The following is a 21,721-nucleotide window of genomic DNA, read 5'->3' on the forward strand; positions in this document are numbered from 1 at the left end:
CCAGCCTGCCCAGGGGCGGCACCTTTCTAGTGATCCTGACCCTGTTATCTCAGTCATTAACTGAGGAAACATCCCACAGACTTGCCTACAGGCAACCCGATGGAGACATTTCCTCATTGGAGGATCCTTTCCTCAGACAGTTCTAGTTTGACAAAAAACTTACCAATACACTTTCTAGAATTAATTTTTTATTTAAAGAAAGATCTCCCATGGTGGCTCCCAAGGTCCAGACCACACAGCAGAATCACTGGGCACCTGAGGGAAATCAAGCCCTTAGGCTTCAGCAAATCCATGAAACCAGATTCTGGAGGTTGGGGTTAGTTTTTCCAAGTGCTCCAAGGAGATTCTCAAACATGCTAAGCGTGAGAGCCACTTCTGTAGCATGCTGAGTTCCCAAGTGCATGTATCTCTTGACGTTGGGACCCTTGGGTTTCTCCTAAGCTGAGCATGAAGCTGAAGTAGAAAATGGCCGCTGTGGCCCTGGTGCTCACCTTGCTCAGCTAACAGCTGCCCTGCCTCAGGCAGAGCTTCTTGGGGGATTTTTGTCGTTGAGATAGGGATGTTCTTCACTGCGGGGAGTTGTCCTGTACACTGCAGGATGTCTAGCAGCATCCTGGGTTCTATCTGCTGGGTGACAGTATACTGTGATGGTAAGAGATGTCTTTATGCACTGTCTATGGACCCCAAACAGGTGGGTAGGGATGGGGAGTTCACTGACAACAGGACCGCGGGTTAGCATGGTTCGCTATTTACTGATGGTGCTCTCTGTGTTATCCATGCCATATTTTTTTTTCTTCCTGGTAAGAGAAGAACTGGGTTATTAATTGATTATAGAAATCTATTTTTTGTATTTGTTAGCAATTTTGAGAATTATGGTTTAGGTTCACTTTTTTGCCTATTTATTCCTATGTGTAGTAAGCAGTGTCAGTCTCTGAATCATTACTGCTTTGTTAATATTGTATCAAAATCAGTGGCAGCATGATTTTCTCTTGAAGTAACTTGCTCATTTTATTTGGATACCCAAATAATTTTAAGTTCAACAGTTTATCTAAGTGGTGGTTGTACTGGATTGATTTATTAGAATGCGGTATGTTCTTTCATTTTCTTCTAATTTTAGAAAAATTATTTTAAAATTTATATATCTGAGTGTTTTACCTGTGTGTATATCTGTGTACCACGTGTGAGCTTAGTGCCTGTGAAGGTCAGAAGAGAGCTCAGATCCCTTGGAACTGGAGTTGCAGATAGGACTACCATGTGGTAGTGGGTGCTGGGCGTTTTAACTCGGACCTCCGCGAGAGTGGCAAGTGCTGTTAAAAATGAACTAAAAGATAGCTCATTATTTAATTTAAATATTTACTTATGTATGTAGAGTCAGAGGACAACTTTGTGGAGTTGGTTTTCTCCCTTCACCTGTATATAGGTTCCAGGAATTGAATGGCACTGTTACCTTTGAGCCATTTTGCCAGTCTGTTTTAAAAATAATGTTTTCTTTACCATTTCATACATGGTGTATAGTATTCTCTGATTACTCACTCTCCCTTCTCCATACAAACGTCTTCCATTCACGTTCATGACTTGTTTCCTTTGTGTCCCATTGGGTTTAATCTGGAAGGTCTGTGTGACAATGGGTTTGAACTACCCATCAGAGCCTCCTGGGCTCAAAAGTGGGTACACAGCTCGATACTGCACCTCCCTCCTCTCAGAATGTTAGTTGCTAGCAGTAAGTGGTGGGTGTGGCCTTGTGAGCCCCTTCTCACTCATAGCTCTTTGTTGGTGGGGCCAGTCTTACTTAGGCCCAGTGCCAGTGTCTTAGCCAGTGTTCCATTACTGTGACACAACAACCAAAGCACCTCTTATAAAAGAAAACCTTTAATTGGGGCTGGCTTACAATTTCAGAGGCTTAGTTCTTTATATCACGGCAGGGAGCATGGTGGCAGGTAGGTGCGGTGCTGGAAACGAGCTAAAACTACAGACTGATCCTTAGATAGGAAGGTCGGGAGAGACAGAGACAACACACACACACACACACACACACACACACACACACACACACACACACACACACACACACACACACACACACTGAGCCTGGCATGGTCTTTTGTAACCTCAAAGCCCACTCCTAGTGACACTTCTTCCAAGAAGGTCACACCTATTAATCCTCCAGATTTTTTTTCAAATAACACCACTTCCTGGTGGCTAAGCAGTCAAATATACTAGCCTGTGGGGACCAGTCTTTTTTTTTTTTCTATTCTTTTTCGAGCTGAGGACCGAACCTAGGGCCTTGCGCTTGCTAGGCAAGCGCTCTACCACTGAGCCAAATCCCCAACCCCGGGACCAGTCTTTTTTAAACCATTTTTAACTTAAAAATGAGATTCCTCGCTTGGTGCTCGTCCTTGGACTCTTCTGGCCAGCGTGTTGTATCTTTGTTGTCCTTCTTTGGTGTTACTTTTCTCATATCCTTTTTCCTGTTTTCCTGTTATATTTAAATTTTCTCTTTTTTCTTTAGCAATGACTGTTTCATTCACATCTTTTCTAGCTGAGTCATTTTCCAACATTCTGCTGAATTCTATCACCTCAGTTCTATGTTTTCATAATTAATAATGACTTATGATCCTTTTGTATTTTATACATTTCCTTAATTTTCTTTTGTTGACAAATAGTAGGTTATAGTTACCCTTTCTATTATCCTTGGCAGTGTTGAACATGGATGTTTTGCCTTTGAGGTCCAAGTGTTCAAGCACGTAGGCCTATATTCACACTTAAATCACAATAGTTGTGTATTTGTCCATGTGACTGATATTATCAGAAACTGGGTAACCTGAAACAATGTATATTGTTTTTGTAGTTCTGTAGACCAGAAGCCCCAAATCAAGAATTCTAGGTGGAGGAATTCTAGGAAGACATCCATTTTTGGCCTTTTTCATGGGACACTCCAGTGAGTGTCAGCATAGCCCTGGCCTGTGATGTCATCAGTCTGCTGTCCACTCATGTTACTAGACCTAAATAATCTAGGATGCTCTCTTTCCCTCAGGACCCTTCTGAACATTAGCACCCCACACTCCAGGGTTAGGATGCAGGTATATTTTAGGCATTACCTTTCAACCTCTGACAAGTAATGTGTTTTGAACTTTAGTTTCCACCTTCTGGCCATCTTCCTAGGTTAGCATAGTTCCCTACTTCATGCAACTCTCTTTTCTTTCTTCATATTGTCTTTAAATGGTTTGTTATAAAGATAAGAGCAGTGGAATGATTGTGACACCCTGTATTCTGTGGTCTCCATGCTGCCTCAGGCCAAGACTTGCTCCCTGGCAGGCAGTTTCCTCATAACTAGAACATGCTTCTTATGACAAATCTGCACGACTCTGAAGAAACAAAATATTACCTAGAAATCTATGTGAATACCTTATACTTAAGCTCACATACATCTCATAAACCGTGAATAAGTCTTGTTGCAGTTACTTTTTGGTTGCTATGATAAAACACTGTAAAAGAGTTTCCAGTTTCGGAGGCCATCACCATCACGGTGGGGAGCAGGGGAGCAGGCAGGCACACAGTGCTGGAACAGTAGCTGAGAGCTTACTTCTAGAAACACAACCTCGAGGCAGAGAGAGGGAGACTCAGTATGGCTCCTTTGAAACTCAAAGCCCACCTCCAGTGACACACCTCCAATAAGGCCACATCTTTCCCAAATAGCTTCACCAACTGGGGACCAAGTATTCAAATATATGAGCCCATGGTGCCATTCTCCTTCATATGATCACAGTTCTATTTGAATAGCAGTAAAAATAATTTAAATTCATTAAAAGTATGTAACTAAATGTAGCACCACCAACATTTAAGACGGATTTCTCTCCAGCACTTGACATGCTTGCAAAACTGGTGTTGCTCAGGCTGTACTTTAAAAAAGTGTTTGTAGTTCATGGAAATGTTTTTTTTTTTTTTTTCCAGAAGAATTAGAATACTTTTCCAAAGTATTTAGGCCTCTAGAATACCACAAAGGTTATTTTGGGAACAAAACCTCAATGCATGTTACACCAAAAAGGTATTATATAAAATGTCCTAGTGGCCTGTTAGAGAATTGAGTGTATCTTTTAGAAGTTTCTTGCAGTTAATGGAGCCAGTTTACACAAATCATTACAGTATACTCAAAATCGTGTTTTTAACCTATGTTATTATAATTGTTGCTGTGATTATTATTTTACTATTTTGCCATAATGCATTTTTATTATTTATAATAAAATTTATAAATATTATTTATATATATTTTATAAAGTAGAGCAAACTGTCAGATTTCAGAGAAAAGTGTAAGAGAATTTTAAGGTATTAGTAAGATTGCTAACACTTAATGACATGTGTATAAACTGTAATGTCTGCATGTATTGGTTATAAGATTTATTTAACAACATTTTATTTCTGTTTTATTTTTATATATCAACAATATGTTTAAAACACTGTAAGGAAGTCATTAAAAGCAGTCATTTTTCAAATTAACCCATTAAATTAAAAATTTAGCTCCTAATTTTAAATTTAAAAATTTGCATTTTCCTTGTAAGTGCTGGTCAAGATATCCAAGGAGCAAGTGTGATTGCAAATCTTCCATTTTTGATGCGACAGAATCCTACCGAGACACTTCGGAGAGTCTTACCCAAAGTCAGAGTAAGTTGGTATGAAATAAGATTTCAATTTCTTGTTCCCCCACCTCAATAGCAATAATGTTTGTCAATACTGGGAGGAAAATTTCAGAGCTTTCATTGCTGATCGTTTCTATCTACTAATGGAGTAGAAGACATGTTATTATGTGTATCTGAATTATGATAAAAATATTTAGGAAAATTAGTTGTACAAGGTAGATTTTTAATAGCTTAAAATGTAACTATCTATAAAATTATAGGTATATTATTTGCTATTTCTTTTCAAAAGTTACCACAATAATTTATGTCTGTATTACCAGTAATAGCTTAACTAGGATCCTGCATGACCTGTGGTGACTTCTGAAGACATCGTATGAAGGGTGTTATGGTTGATCACCATTTTAGTTTATTTTTATTCCTCCCTAAATTTTTTCAGAACTAGCTTCTTGCTCTGAACGTAAGTGTTTTCTCTACTATCACATTTCTTCTCTAAATACATAATGCCCATCGGTTATTAATAATTCAGGGTAGATATTTAATGACCAATATTTATTATTTATTTGTACCTGTGTGCAGAGAACGGTGTTTTTAAACAAGGATTTGGTGAGCAATCCAGACAGCAGTCTTTGTGCTGAGTTCTCCTGCATCGTAACCACTGACGGGGTTAGAGGTTGCCTGCAATTGGAGATAATACTGGCTAGGAATGAGCTTTGTGTACTTGCCCCCAGTTTTCTATTTGGTTATAACTGTTTACAAATTAATTTCTACATATTTAAAAACTAATCATTAGCATATCTTTGATGTTTACTTTTTGGCATGATATGTGGTGTGGTCCCAAATGCTGTCCTGTTTATAAGAAGCCCACACTTCTGTGAGACAATATGAGGTATTATTGGGTGCCATGGTGATTGATGAGTGTATTAAGCTTTGTTATGTCTCTTTTCCCAGAATCATGCCCAGTTTTGAAGTGAGTAAGCTTATATAGATCATGTCTAGTTATACATTCAATTTTGGTGGTGTTAACTGACCCAACATTGTTATCATGACAGCCAGAGGTATCAGTTAAATGGTAAAATCATCTTGGCTAGGGAGTTAATATAAGTAAGAAAGTTAAGTTTAAAGTAAAAAAAAAATCAAACATTCTGCATACTGTGTTGAGCTGGCTGAGTCTGGTCCACAGAGAGCAGATTGAGTGTCCAAAGTGAATGCCTGGCTCCCAAAGAGGTCAGAGGAGGTTATTATTAGGATCCCGAGACTGGAGTTCTAGTTTTAAGCTGCCACATGGCTTCAGGGAATTGAATCCACGTCCTTTGGAAGAGCAGCCAGTAACTCGTAGTTGCTGAGCCATCTCTCCAGCACCCAGCATTCAGACATAAAAACAAGAATACAGGATGTGAAGTAGACAGCAGCAACCTTTAGAGGTTCTGCCAAAATTTTACTATTGTGCTCATATTAGGCAATTGAGTAACTCCTCAGAAACTTGCATGTGTGAGGCTCTCGGCTCAATTCAGTCACCAGCACCAAAGCACCTCCCCTTAAAAAAAGAATATGCATTCATTTCATTTAGACAATGTATTTATACAGTCTCAAATGTATCTTCTGAGACTATAAGGTGTGCTTGAGTTATGCAAGATATTTTTGTTTCTTGAGACAGGGTTTCTCTGTGTAGCCCTGGCTGTCCTGGAACTCTCTTTGTAGATCAGGCTGACTTCTAATTCCATCTGCTTTTCCCTACTGAGTACTGACATTAAAGGTGCGTGCCATCATGCCCAGCTGAAGAAATAGTTTTAACACAGAACATTAATGAGTGTTCAAAACTAATGCTCATTAATGAATTTGTTTTAAGAAAACATTTAAATTACTGAATGATTTTCATGTATGTATGTATGTATGTATGTATGTATGTATGTATGTATGTATGTGTGTCAGGGTCTCATGTAACCCAGGCTGGTGTGGAACTCAGTCTGTAACTAACTGAAGATGACCCTGAACTTCTGCTGATCCTCCTGCCTCCACCTCCCAAGTACTAGTATTAGAAGATTACATCGTCATTCCCAGGTTATGGGGTTCAAGCCTGGGCCTCTGGACAAGCCAGGAAGCACTCTGCAGCTAAGCAACCACCCAGCTTTTTATTCTCTCTTAAGGTTAAGTAGCAGGCAACCATTGGTTGGGGCCTTCATCTCTCCTGCCCACACTATTTGAAGGAGTTACAGAAAAGGTAGGAGGGTCTCAGGTGGGAGGGGCGCCACGCCAGGAAAGTCCACAAGCCATGCAGATGGGTGCAGGGGCCCTGGCATGTGGTGGAGCACTCTGTGCTCTGCATAGGAGCATTTGCGTGAAGCAGAGAAGCTAGACTTAAGTGGGTAACAGCGAGGGCCAACATTCATCAGTGCATTTTCACCCGTGAGACTTTGCCTGTTTGCGAATGATTTTGAAACTGCTGTGCTCAGAGAGTGCCAAGACTTACTGGTTCTTCAGGCTGGCTCTTTTTCAGGTCAGCCTGGCTTCTTCCAGTGATTACTTCCCGGTGATAAGCTGAGAGAACATTTTTCTCATAGCCACTCTGTTCGCCTTGCTATCCTACTGATTTCTTAGTTAATTTTGAGGTAAAGCCACGTTGTATGCCGGAGTGAGTGAGCGAGCACTTAGTAACGATGACGTTTATGGTCTCTTGTGTTTATTTACTGAGCACTGCTGGCCAGGTGTGAGCACAGCTGTAAACACTGAAGTAGAGGTGAATAAAGACAGGGGACTTGTTCTCTCATAGGCTGTAGTGTGGCGGTGACCAGACTAACAAGTCATCAAACAAAAGGCTGACTCTCACTCGTGATACGTTCTAACTGATGAGTGTAAGACAAACAAACGGACACTGAGACAGGGTAGTAAAGCTAACAGGAGACCTTCTATGCACTGGAAGGCAAGGAGAGCCTCTTAGCAACTCAGTGCCAAGCAGCAGCAGGTGCCCTGAGATGCAAGCGCTTGGTAAGTGTGGTTGGGGCTAGTGGGAAGGGTGGGGTATGAACAGAGACCAGGCTGGACTAATGCCAGTGACATTGGATTTGAGGACAGTGGAAAGCTATTGGAGACTTTGAGCATCAGAGCTACTGTCTGTTCACATCTCGTGGCCATTTGATTAGTGTGTAGACTAGAATGGGTCAGTCAGGAAGCTCTAGTCAGAAGACTCCAAGAGTCGGTGGCAGGCTGGATTAACATGGTGAACTAAAGCAATAGAGTGGTGTGCATCGATGTCTCAGATACACTTATTAGAATGAACAGGGTTTCTTAATGGATTGGAATGGATGAATTCCAATCGGGTTGGAGTGGGGAGCAGCATCCAGATGGTTGGTGTGGGCATCAGGGTGGTTTTCAGAGTGTGAGATGGTCCGATGCACAGGCAGTAGTAATCTGAGCACTTGCTAATGTCGGTCTTCCATGATTCGCTTTGAGAGAACTTAAGGATACAAGCAGAAGGTAACTATCCCAGGGAATTATCACATTTGCGACTCCAGCCTAACCAGCTTTCAGAGCTCATCCCTTACTTTGCTTCACCTAAAAGAACACAAGGAAAGGGATATGGGGCGTTTTGCTGGTCATGCATGTTGTAAAATTATACTGGTGATGACCTTGTTTGTTTGTTTACCACATTTGCATTTTATCCTTACTACTGGTCTTAATTAAAATTTTTTTTTAAAATGAGGCGACCTGTTTTCACTGTTTTGAAAATGAAGGAATTTGGCCTTTTCTTTTCTTTCTTTTGTTTGTTTGTTTGAGGGAAGGTCTCTCTAGGTAGTCCTGGCTGTCCTAGGATTTTCTATGTAGATCAGGCTGTCCTCAGACTCAAAACACTCCTTCTGCTTCTGCCTCCCAGTGGCTGGGATCAAAGGTGTGAGCCGCATCTAGCCGGGATGAAGAAGCTTTGACCTTAAAGCAGCAGGTGCTGGAGGGATGGCTCAGCAGGTGCTGGAGGGATGGCTCAGCAGGTGCTGGAGATGGCTCAGCAGGTGCTGGAGGGATGGCTCAGCAGGTGCTGGAGGGATGGCTCAGCAGTTAGGGACGAAGACCGTGCTCCAGAAGCCTGAGCTCAGCTCCCAGCCACCAGAAAGGGGGTTTATGACCACGCGCAATTCCAGCTCCAGGGGAACTAACGCCCTCTTCTGGCCTCTGTAGGCACTGAACTCTCATATGTTCATACATGCATACACACACACACACAGAGACAGATGTAGCACATACACCTCACATACATGCACAAACACATCACACACACGCACACACACACAGACAGATATAGCACACACACCGCATACACATGCACAAACAAAACACACACATGTACACACACACACACACACACACACACACACACACACACACACACACACACACACACACACACACACACACACACAAACACACACACACACACACACCCCACACACATGTACACACACACACGTACACATACACACACGTACACATACAAACACACACACACACACATACAATCACACATACTTAAAAATTAAATCTACAAACAAAATAAGTAAAATATAGAAGTTAGGATTATAATTGCACTAATTTCATTATATTTACAAAATTTCCTTTCAAAACTAGATCCAAAGTAGATGGATGGACAATGTGTTGTGTACTTCTCAAGGTAGAATTTAAGTGAGAATCAAGAAAGAAAATAAGTTTTGATTTCTAATTTAAGTCCTATAAATATGATAATACTTCAAGATATAGTTATTTTAGTCTTGTTATATAATTCAATCCTATGGTCATTATTTGATCTAGTAATTTTCTACAACTTAATACATTGAATTCTGAGATGTTAAATTTTAATATTGAACTTGGGCTTATGCTCTCTGGAAGTGAAGGAATTTTTATTAAACTCTGTATTCCTTTATAAAATCACAGATGAAGGACTTGCCTAACACAGTATAATGGACTCCATTGTAATACAGCACCGAGCAGTTCTTCTTGTTCCTTGAATTTTTTAATTCATTTACTTAAATTTTGTTCCAAATATATGACATAATATTATCATTCAGCAGAAAATGTGCAGTGTCAGGCACAGTGAATCATTATAGTGAGTATTTACTCAGGTCCTATGGGGGTCAGCTATTGGATGTTTTATGGATTTAATCTCTGAGCCAAGACAATGGTTCTGTGACACATCCCACAGAGGAAGAGACCCTAGTTAACCAACCTGCCCATAGCAGTTCGTCAGCCTCATGATTGGCTGATCTGATTGCAGATCTTTAATGTATAATTCACTCCTCAGGCCTTAGCCACCTTGTCTGGTTACTACAACAGCTACACACGGGACCAGTTGCTTCTACTTTGCCACCTAGAAGCCACTCACCCAGAGAGGGCTTTAAGAAATACCAACCTTGTGTGTGAAAATTATTACTTAAGTGGTGAAATGACGCGACAGAATGCTGTCCCCTTCACTTACCCTCCCTTTATCTCTAAGAATCAAGCTCTGAACCTGGGAAACTGTAAATTCTACTTTATTGTAGAACAAGCTAATTTCAAAATGTGCTTAAATCATGGATCTGGAGATAGATGGTCTTGGATCATTTAGATGGGGCCCAAATGCCAACACATGTCTTCTAGTAGAAGAAGACAGAAGATGGGGTGGGAAAGACAGCAGTGAAGACAGAGAAAGATGGGGGAAGCCTGGAAGGGACAGCACAATAGCCAGAAGCCTGTGGCGGGAATGTGGCACTGATCACCTTGGTCTGAGTAACGCTGCTTTTAGCACATCTGCCTCCTAGAACTATGGGAGAGTACATTTCTGTCACCTTAATGCATCCAGCTTCTGTTAATTTGTAATAGACGCTGCACGGAAACTGAAACAGATCACTTTTCATTTCAGATAGAGTAAAGCTGCCTACCATGTCCTTTTGGACCTTGGCACCTACAATCTTTCCCTTTTCCATAAAGGCAGAAGTCTTTGTCACTTGGCTTGTCATTTTATGCTCAGAGCCTGGAATGGCGTTTGGAAATAACAGGCACTCACAGGCAACTTTGGAAAGACTGTTGATTGAACTTAATGTTCTGAGAGAGTCAGTGTCTACCTGAGACTGTGATGCATCGAAACACTGGCCTGACTCACTGGCCTTCTTGAGTGAGTCAGCGTCGGTGCTATCTGTAACACTGACTTGTGCTCTCAGAGACACTTTACAGGGGTGGGCAGAGAAGATAAAGGACAGAATAGAAAGAAGACCACAGAAACATAGGCTATTAAACCAATATGAAATTTGATTATTTAAAATTGGTCGATGTGATATAGCAATATTTTGATTCAGCAAAAATCTACCACATCCACTTTTAGTACTGTTTGTGACATTATTCTCCTGAGTTGACACAGTAAGAAAATACCAGAAATATCTTCCAGTGTGAAGAATGCAGCATTTTATACTGAATACAGACAGATTCTTAAATGATCTCATTTTGAAATTTGAATAGAAAGCATTCACTCTGCAAATAAAGATGTTTGTGAATGAAAAACTGCATGCATTTTAAAGTCTCGTTGGAAGTCGCACAGTTGAATGGACAGTGATGTGAGGATCACTCACTGTGGGGCAGGTGCTGTGCTTCATGCCTTAGGTACATTGTCCAGCAACTGTCAGCGCTGTCTGACATTCGCACTCACTGAAAGCTGATATGGGACTTACTCGAAATGTTGGGCTGTATTGTTAGGTTTCTAAGGAGCATGAAAGAATATAATTGATTTTGATAGTGCTCTGAAAAATAAACTTAATATCCCTTAACTAAGGGATGGATGAGTATGAGTGAGCGATACAGACTCCTTTCTCCTTTGGTTTGCATCTCAGAGACGTTCCTCCCTTCCTTACCATAGTTGACATTTTCTGAGATAACAGTTTAAATTCTGAGAAAAGCATAAAGGTTTCATGAAAGCAACATAATTATACATCTTAAGAAGAGCATGATGTTCCCGGACCCCTGCAGGCCACAGACACCTGTGGTGGAGCATAACATTCCATTGGCTGAATTCTGATTGCAGGCAGGGAAAGAGGAGAGGGGGAAGATCCCCACAGTGGTATAAGGTTAATGGAGGTTTCCAGCATCAGGGTAAGAATCAACGGTGCGGGAAGCTTTCTGGTCTAGAGGTATAGAGTTATAGAACAGTCTCCCAGTTCTCCAGGAGAGAAAATGGACACAGCTACAACCGGAGGAATTAGAGCAGGAATGCACAGTGGAGACTGCTCTTTTTGTTTTATAGTGCAAAACAAATTGTTGTTAACCATAGTCATTCAAGGTTAGTGTCTGATAATTGTTTTGTATCTTATGTTTGTTTATATTTAAGGATGAAATAGATTGGCATTACTAATTATTTATAATAATAAAGTCCTATGGAAACTACACATTGAGGGGTGGTCAGAGGATCCTTGTGTCCCAGCCTCCCAGGTGTCAGAATTACAGACATGTGTAATTCAGTATTTAATATTTTTTTTTACCAGATCTAAAGTTTGATTTGTGCTTCATAAAACTCTTTAGCAGTGTTCTTATATTTGCTTCTCAGTCATTTTACCATCCATCCCGCCTGTGATAAAAGTGAACTGAATCTTCTGAAATTCTTTTAAATGTGCAGTTGAGCTTAAAAGAATAAAAAAAAAAAGTTACCTGGGCTCAAAACTGGTTTCTAAAACTAGGTTAGCCTCTAAATCCACACACTCATATCCTTCTAGAACCTGTCAGGTAATCACAAGGCTGCCCCAGGAGCTGACGCTCAAGAGCAAGATGATGCTGAGTCTTGGATGTCTCTACACTGGCTGGTTTGCTTTACTGCAGACTCTGTCGCTCTGGTGAGGCTTCCTCTCACAATCCCAGTCGCTACTTTCTGAGCACCAGTTCAAATGTGCCACCATATCTGAAGATGGCTACGCTTTTAATAGAATTTTACAGGTTGCAGGACAGTCTGTATCAGGTTGGGGTAACTTGCAACTTTGTGCTCAGCAGTGCCACCTATAGGTGTCCTCTGGGACAGAGCAGTAGAATGAAGAGAGCCCTCCTTGGTGCTGTAGGTATGATGGTGATTAACTTCGACTGAGGCAAGGAAGCAACTGTGCCTACTGCCCCAGAACCTTCTCTTCGTTAAAGCAAAGGCTTGATGAGGAAGGAGTAGAATCTGCTGCTTCTGGAACAGAAGATCCACTGTTTCTGTGGGAGTAGCAGAAGAAACAGCAGCCTCTTCTGGAGAAGGACGGACAGGGCAGGGCAGTGCACTGGTGACTGCTTCTGGAATACGGAGGGAACATAAGTCTCTTGCCCTTGAGAGGGGCAGGAGACGTTAGAGCCAAGACTGCACCCAAATAAAGCAGAAAGGTCTGCCAAAGGGAGTGGCAACAAGTTTGACACTGTCAAAAGCTACTCTGCTCCAAGAACTAGCCATGGGACACTGGAAAAGCTCCATCACTGCAGTCTGGACTCCAAGGTCCTGACTAACATGGCACAGAATCAAGGGATGCACGTCTCTTATGCCCCCGCTAGCCTAACACGCAGCTGTAAGCAACAGTGCTTTATTAACAGGGAAGATAGTGAGGAGAAACCCTTGCTTGAGAGTGCTGTGGATTCAGGGGAGGAAAACCTTCCACATTTCAGGCTGCTGGCTAAACACAAAGTAACAGTGGCCCACTGTTGGAGGAATCTAAAGCTAGTGGTGCCATGGAGGTTACCATAGCAATAGTAAAGCCTAAACCTGGGTGAGATCCTGAGTAGGTTTATTGTCCTTCCCCCCATAACCCGCATAGAACCACATGTCCGTTTCAGAGCTGTTTCCTCTGTCTTCAGTGAATAACTAGTATTGAATAAAACATTGCTAAATCCCAAAATAAAGAGGGAAATGACCAGGTATCAATGATGATCCAAGAAGTATGAGATAGGTAAATTAAATACCTGTGATTAACTTGCTACAAATCTGGTAGAAGATGATATGCATGAATACATAGGGATTTCAACAGAGAGGTATTCTAAAATAGTCAAATAAAAATGCCAGAAGTAAAAGAGAGTAGCGCTAGACGTGAATCGTGTGCTTATGGGGACTATGGACACAGCTGGGTGAGGGTGACTTGTGAGCTGGAAGGAAGAAGTGAAACAGGCCGCCAACAAAGACAGCGGGTGCAGAACGAGAGAGAACTCCAGTGGTTCTGAGACTGTATAGGGTGATCTAGTAAACAGGCTGAGTCTCAGAGAAAAGAGGAAATGGAAGATATTATGGCCAAGACTTCTGAAATTAATGAAAGACAAGAGAATGCAGGAGAAACACACACAAATGCACATATTCCTGTGTACATGTGCGCGCTCTCGCTCTCTCTCTCGCTCTCTCGCTCTCTCTCTCTTCCAGGAACATATTGATAAAGCTGCTAAGGTAATGGCAAATGGGACAGTCTTGAGAGTAGCGAGAAGGAAAGGAGCAGGAACTAGGATGTGGAGACAAGAACCCAACTTCTGGTAGGGAACACACTGCTGCTGGGAAGGAGAAACGAGGAAACCATGGGAAGACTGAGTTTCTCAACAAATTAATCACGCTTACTGTGCCACTCAGCTGCTCCCTGGTGTGGAGTAAGACTGGCACACACGCTTGCATGGAGACTCGGCCATGAAGGCATTGAAATTCATGATTAGTTGCAGCTGATGCTGAAAACAACTGAAATAGCCACTCACAGGGCACTGGTAATTAAATTGTAGCAGCATAGGCAGTGGATAATACTTTGGCTTTTATGAAACAGGGTTTCACTGTGTATTCTAGGCTGGCCTTGAACTTGTGATTTTGTGCTTCCGATTCCTTGGTGCTGGTGTTGTAGGTCTGCACCACCGTACCTGGATAAGGAGCTCACTGTATGTGTATTTCATTTGGTACAGGATTTTAAAGACTTACTAGGCTTACTCACGTCTCTACTTTGTGGCTTGTTTTATGTTGCTAGTTGGGAAACTCCTGAGCTATCATTTTTTAAATTTTCAAATGTGCTTCTACCTCTTTCCTTCCAGGCTTCCCATTTCTCATATAATTAGAACTTATTATTTTTTGTCTTTTACCTCTTCTCTCATTTTTCCTTTGTGATTTATGTTGAGTGTTTAGTCCTGACCCATTGTTCAGGTCACTTGTTTGTGTCTAACCTAATTTTAATTTTGATTTCTGTATTTTTCTGATCTGGATATTCTACTTATCTTTTGTAAATCTACAATCCACTTAAATATATTAGAACTTTGTGTGGAAATTCTTTTCCTTATTCTCTCACAGAATACGTCTCAATCCTAGTTTTCCCTCCTTCCACTCTTCTCAGTCCCACCCTCTACCTCCCCTCAACCCCAGATCCACTCCTCAGTTCCCCTCAGAAAAGAACAGGCCTCCCTGTGGTATCAGGGACACACGGGCATACAAAGATACAATGAGACTAGGCACTCAGTTTTGTGACAAGCATATTTCTGAGGAGATACAACAGAAATGTCTACTCACCCCACAAGACCAAAGTAAAGACACCACTAGACTCCAGCCTGATGAGCCCGTGAGTTTAATGGGGTTGTTTACAGGAGCTCGGGTGAGGGCTTAACTATGGCAGCAGAAATGACTCAAAAACAGCTGCAGTCCCAAAGCTGGGATACCCGGAGCAACTGCACAGCTCCCAGGCAATTCAACAGGCTGGAAAAGTGATTCTGGTCTAAACCTCTTTGGGTAGCTTGGCTGGTCTCTGCTTCTCTCAGGAAGCTAGTTGGTCTCAGAGTTTCTTTGTCACTCTTGCAGCTTTATTGGTTGTATTCTCTGGGAGGGAGAGGCCTAGTGAATCTGGTCAGTCACAGGCACTTCCTGAAGCAATTTTGAGTTATTTGCCTTCCTGCTGAAGGAGCATCTTTGCCCCATGGAATGTTTCAGACTCTGAGGAAACTTAGACACCAACTCCCTCTCTTTTTGTCAGTTACAAGTGGGCAGCTCTTACCTCTTGCCTGGCCACTCCACCCTCTCTGCCTTAGTGTTCTGCTCATCACAGGAAATGTAGCCAGCTGCCTGCTGACTGAAGCCGGGAGCCAAAACACACTTCCCCCTGTTGAGTTGCTTCAGGCATTTTATCCAAGAGCAAGAAGACTGGCTGGTGCTAGAGTGCTCCTCTCCAGTGGCAGAGCTCCCAAGGCCTCTGAAAGTCTGCCAGCACAGCCTCCGTCTCTTGAGCTACTAGCCTGTGAAGACCCTCACTAGAACCAGCAATGACTGAAGAGAAGCACAGTCAGAATTACACGCTTGCTTTTCTGTACTTGCATGATTTCTCCAGGCCTAGTGGATACCTTTTCACTACCTTGTTCATTTCTATGTGTTTTCATGGAGACAGTTTTCATACTTTTGTCTAGATTTTTAAAATGATCCTTGTTGGAATATTGATGAAATTACCCCATCTGCCATTATCAAAAAGAAGTTCTTATTTTTCCTTGTTTTAATTTCAGAATGTTAGCACTGAGATTTATTTTGATTTATATGTGTGTGTGTAGGTGTGTGAATGTGTGTAGGTGCCAGAGGGGACATGGCAGATCTCCTGGGACTGGATGTGAGCGTTGGGAACCAGACTTGTGTTACCACAGGGCCATCTCTCCAGGTGATGACCCTCAGGGTGTTAACTTTAAATATTTGTTTGTGCAACTGCATAGGTTTTAGATATGCATAGCTCCCTGTACACTCCTGCAGTCCCCTGTTTACTCACACAGGCCAGTTAATTCTTTTCTAATGATAGGAGCACCTCAGAACCTATGATTAACATTCTGACAAAGATGTGTGACAAATCTCCTTATGTAAGCATGCGTTTAGATTTACTTATTTATTGTATGTGTATGAATATTTTGTCTGCATGTATGCGTGTGCACCAGGTGCTTGCCTGGTACTCTCGGAGGTCAGAGGAGGGGACTGGATTCTTGGAGGTCAGAGGAGGTTACAAGTAGGCCTGAGCCACCATGTGGGCTCTGGGAATGGGACTTGGGTCCTCTGCAAGGGCAGCTAGTGTTCTTAGCCACTGAGCCATCTCTCCAGCTCAACTCTGCTCCTAAACTCCCTTTTTTTTTGTTGAAGTGAAATTGTGTTTGCAGTAGCAGTTCTCCACTTTTATCTCTATTTTCTCTTTAGAAAAATCTTATAAATCCATGCCTTTCAGTTCATCTCTATGAAGTCACTTACTGTTCTCCTTTTGTCTTTTATTGCTGTGATGAGACACCATGACCAAAAGCTTCCTGGGGAGGAAAGGGTTTATTTGGCTTTCGTATCCTGGGTTATAGTCTACTGAGGGAAACCTGGGCAGGAACCTGGAGGCAGGAATGACAGCAGAAGCTCAGGAGGAGCACTGCTTACCAGCTCACCAGCTCACCAGCTCACCAGCTCACCAGCTCACCAGCTCACCAGCTCACCAGCTCACCAGCTCACCAGCTCACCAGCTCACCAGCTTACTTTCTACGGCTTGCTCAGTCTGCCTCATTATACCAGCCAGGGATGCCTACCCAGAGGTGCCCCCTCCCATGAGTCATTAATCCCACACCAATCATTAATCAAGAAAATGCCCTACAGGTTTGCCCGCAGGTAATTTGATGAAGGCATTTTGTCAACTGAAGTTCCTTTCCCCAGATAGCTCTATCTCGTATCAAATTGATAAAAATCTAACTGGGACACTAGATGAAATCTGTCTGTCTATATAGTGCATTGTTTGGGAGATCTATTCATGTCTCAAAGCCTTTCCAAAGTCAGCAGACCTAGAACTGAGCTTGTGAAATTTCTTTTTGTTGTTTTACATTTATTTATTTTATGTGTGTGCATTTAGGTGCATGTCACGGTGTGTGTGTGTATGAGAGAGAGAGCGCGCTGAGGGAAGAGGTAGGGTGGCAAGTTGGCAGGAGTCAGCTCTCTCTTCCTGCCATGTGCGTCTTGTGGAATCAAACACAGATAACCAGGCTTGGCATTTCTCCCAGCACCTGGGTTTCTTTCTCCCTCCTCTATCCTAAGGTGTTTCAGGGTTCTACTGGCTTAAGAGTTATCCAGGTACCTTTGGTTCTTATATCATTACTCTCTGTGTAGTCTATTTATTTTATGTCATAAATACTTCTTGAATGTGTCCACTTCCAGCCACACTGTGCCCATGCTGGTCCCCGGGGCTGTGAAGGTTTGCTCTGGAAAGCACAGTGCTTTTCAAAGCTGTCCTAGTGCTTGCTTTCCTCTTCTAGTGTGCTGTCTCTCTACTTCCCATTCTCTTTCAACTCTTAGTAGGGCAGGGCATTCTGAAGCATCTAGAGCTGTGTGTCTTCTGTTTAAAGCTCTGAGGCCTTTCCTCACTGAGCTGCCCGAGCAAACCCACCTCGTGGCTCCAGGCACATAGATTGCTTTTTCAGTCCTTTTCTTTGGCAAGTTTCTTCACACTCCCTGGTGCTGCCGGCAGGGGCTGCTCTTTCCCAAGCTTTTTGTTTTCCTGCTTCCCGCTGTGCCACCCTCTGAGTAGGTTTTCCTTTTTCTTTACACAGGCTGTTACATCTCAGGAGAGCTTTCTCTGACTCCTCCGATATTACCTCTAGGGCTCTCCCGGTAACTTGAACCTCTCATCCTTAGCTCTTAGCACAATTTTAGTGGTGGAATTAGCAGTATTATGGAAATGTAAGGTACACTGCTATTTGGATGATTGCTAAGTCTCTAGCAAACAGCATAGACCTTGAACACGATTAGCTAGCTATTTCTTGAGTGTTCAAATGTCTGAACAAGAGTCATCCAAAGGGCGATAACCAGATCCTTGACTTTTCCCAACTACTCAGAGTCTGATTCTGGTCCTTAACAAATGTGAATGAAATTAAAATTCTGTCAGCTTAGGAATTTGATTCTTGAAAACAACTGATCTGAGAGGAAACGAGATAGTGTCAAGATGGCAGTGTCTCAGCATTCTCTGCCTTCCTGCATCCTAGCTCTGCCCTCCTGATCCTAGCTCTGCCCTCCTGATCCTCACTCTGCCCTCCTGATCCTGACTCTGCCCTCCTGATCCTAGCTCTGCCCTCCTGATCCTCACTCTGCCCTCCTGATCCTAGCTCTGCCCTCCTGATCCTAGCTCTGCCCTCCTGATCCTCACTCTGCCCTCCTGATCCTAGCTCTGCCCTCCTGATCCTCACTCTGCCCTCCTGATCCTAGCTCTGCCCTCCTGAGCTCTGCCCTCCTGATCCTGCTCTGCCCTCCTGATCCTAGCTCTGCCCTCCTGATCCTAGCTCTGCCCTCCTGATCCTAGCTCTGCCCTCCTGATCCTCACTCTGCCCTCCTGATCCTAGCTCAGTCCTCCTGATCCTCACTCTGCCCTCCTGATCCTAGCTCTGCCCTCCTGATCCTGACTCATCAGCACCACAGGTACAGCAGGGAGCAGCACTTCACTGTGGAAAAACTCTGCTAATTAAGGTTGAAGTCCACCATGACCTGATAGTGTCGGCCTAGTGCAGTATGGGAGACGTCCTTCTTTGGTGGGGGTTCTCCTTCTCGGACACTGAGGAATTGTAAGTCCCCTATATACCTGAGGAATGTCACCTGGCCTCAGTTGGATTATAGGGTCAATTTCCTTTCTCGTGCAAAACCTGTTCAGCCAGCACCTGAGTTTGCTGAAATGCTTCTCCATGCTAATGAGGCATTCCACGTACTCTAAACCCACAACCAATGGCCTCTGCCCATTCTGGATGTCTCTCTCCTCAGCCCCCCAAAACTTTATAAGCCTTCAGTCACCCTAAGTAAAGTTGATCTTCCTACCGACTGTGGTCCCGTGTGGTTTAGTCACCGTACGTACTCACAAAGCTTCAATATCTCTGCTCCCTTACTTCAAGATGGAGCCCTACCCTGACCCTGAGGTTTGCAAGGTCCTGGCCATCAAATTCAATCTGAAGGAGCAACTTGAGACTTGGTTCTATTGGCACAGACACAAACAGGAACGGAGGCATATCTGTGAGCATGCGCCCTACTCTACCTGGCTCAGCATGGTGGTCTACTCTCTAACGTGTTTGACTGCCAGTGCCTGTGCTGTGGGTCTCCGGTCATTCAGAGGCTCACTGATCTGACTTACGTTTTGGTTTCAGTAAATTAGATGATTTTTATTAAAAAGAGACTGACCAGGACTAAACCAGAGAGAGTTCTGTAGGCACATCCTGGCTACTGTTAACTAAAGGATTTTAAAGAGGTGGTGTGGGGTGACAAAATGACATTTATAATTTTGGGTACCCAAATTAACTCATATCCCGTCTGGATGCAGGTTAGGCTTGATTTTATAACGACATCCAGCAGGTGCCTTGGCCATCTAAGCAAGTGTTTAATCCGTAAGCAGAACCCAGCAATTAGCCTGTTTAATCTTGTGACTCATTACCATGTAGGAATAGCTGAGGTAGGGAAATATTTTGCAACAATCATTAAATTTTTAGGAGTAGCCCAACTGCACAGAAAGTGGTTTGTCTTGAGCCAGCGGACAGGGCATACTCTATAGTAGGAGCAACTTCCTCATGGCTTATATAAGCTAAAAACAATTTTGATTTTGCGAGCTTAGCACTGTAAATGTATCCTAAACACATTGTTCACCATCACACCTGTAGTAAGAATGGAGGGCTGGGCCTCTGGTCTGCAGAGGCATCCTCCTCACTGCTTAGAAAGCACAGCTGCCTTTACTGGGGCTGGGAGCACAGGGCCTGACTCGAGTCCTCCAAGAACACTAGACACCTCACGCTGCCCTACACTTAGTGCAGCTCTAGGTCTCTACCTGGATAACTGGGTACCAAGGTGGAGATGGTATGGAATTCAATGAACCGGTGTTCAAGGATTCACGAATACTTAGGGAGGGTGTTCTGCAGACCCACAGGGCCACATCTGACTCCCCAACCTGCAAACGCTTGGTTGCAGCTTTCTTCTTTTTTGAGGAGACTCATGTGACCCAGGCTGGCCTTCACTTAGTTGCTGAGGGTGACTTCACCTCCTCTGTCTCCACTATGCCCAACTAGTTTGTTGTCGTTCATTTTTGTATTGGCCTGGGATTCGGAGCCTTCACCTCTCAGATGCTCAGATGCTGCCCAATCAGCATTGTGAGATTTTGATTGTTTTGTTTTTCTTATGTGAGTTTTCTTTTTCAGGGGGGAGGGAAGAGGGGGGGGAGGAATGAATGAGAATGCACACGTGTGTGTGTGTGTGTGTGTGTGTGTGTGTGTATGTATGTTCAGTTATCTGTGTTTGCCCCTCCCCCACTTTGAGGCAGATTTATGCACGCCTTGCCCTAGTGTTATCTTTTGTTTATTGATGATTTTCAACACGCTTGTTAACTTCACTTCTCTCAGTGGCAGATTAATAATAAAATTATTCATAGAAACTAAAACATAAATGATTCTAAGACAACTTTAGAGAGAGTTTAGGTTAGAAAAACTATGACTCTTAGGAAAATGCTATTTCTCTTTGTTTATAGAAGTCACCAGGCGTTCTATTATGACTATTTGCTAAAGAAAATGGTTTATTGTTTTTCTCCACAAAATACTTAACTAATTAAATACTATATGGATAACTTAAGATGGCTATTATAGCTACAAAATCTATTACGTTGTTATTTCTTTCATAAATACATTCTTTATAAAGTGTTAAATTGTTACTTTGTATTTTAAATAGAAACTATAAAATCCATGATTCTGTCTCCTCTTCTTCCTCTTCCTCCTTTTTTTTCCTGTTTTTCTTTTTTTGATGGCCCTGTAATTTTGCAAGACAGGACATTTTTTCCCTCATTCCAATAGTGTAAGGGTGACCATTGCTATGGCCTTCACAGAAAAGTTCTTGGGATGTTGTTTGCGTGCACCCTCATCCCCCTCCACCTTAGTCACTGAAGTGCAGATTTAAAGAAGGGCTGCGTGCACCTCTTCCTTATTCTGGCTCACAGCCTGCAGTGCATTTCCCTCTCTGCCTGATTTGCTGTTCTTAGCCAGGTCTCCTCTCCATCTTCCTTCTGGGATGGGATGAGGAAGAGAATGGGGTATGGCAGGAAACTGTTACAGGCATGCTAGAGTCGGCATGTCTTAAGTGTTTGCTGGTAGCCCAGACAGTCTTTTGTAAA

At 42.8% G+C, this 21,721-nt stretch overlaps 1 protein-coding gene across 1 annotated transcript in view; it reads left to right on the forward strand.

Annotated features, from left to right (window-relative positions):
- The window catches only part of Ppp4r4 (protein phosphatase 4 regulatory subunit 4), an 87,963-nt gene that overhangs the window by 23,038 nt on the left and 43,204 nt on the right, over nt 1-21,721 (forward strand). The window contains exon 3 of the mRNA XM_032908312.1: nt 4,557-4,659. Within this exon, the coding sequence (XP_032764203.1) occupies nt 4,557-4,659 (103 nt within the window). The remainder of the gene's footprint in view (nt 1-4,556; nt 4,660-21,721) is intronic.

Source organism: Rattus rattus, chromosome 7, assembly GCF_011064425.1.
Source record: "Rattus rattus isolate New Zealand chromosome 7, Rrattus_CSIRO_v1, whole genome shotgun sequence".
In the NCBI taxonomy this organism is placed as follows: domain Eukaryota; kingdom Metazoa; phylum Chordata; class Mammalia; order Rodentia; family Muridae; genus Rattus; species Rattus rattus.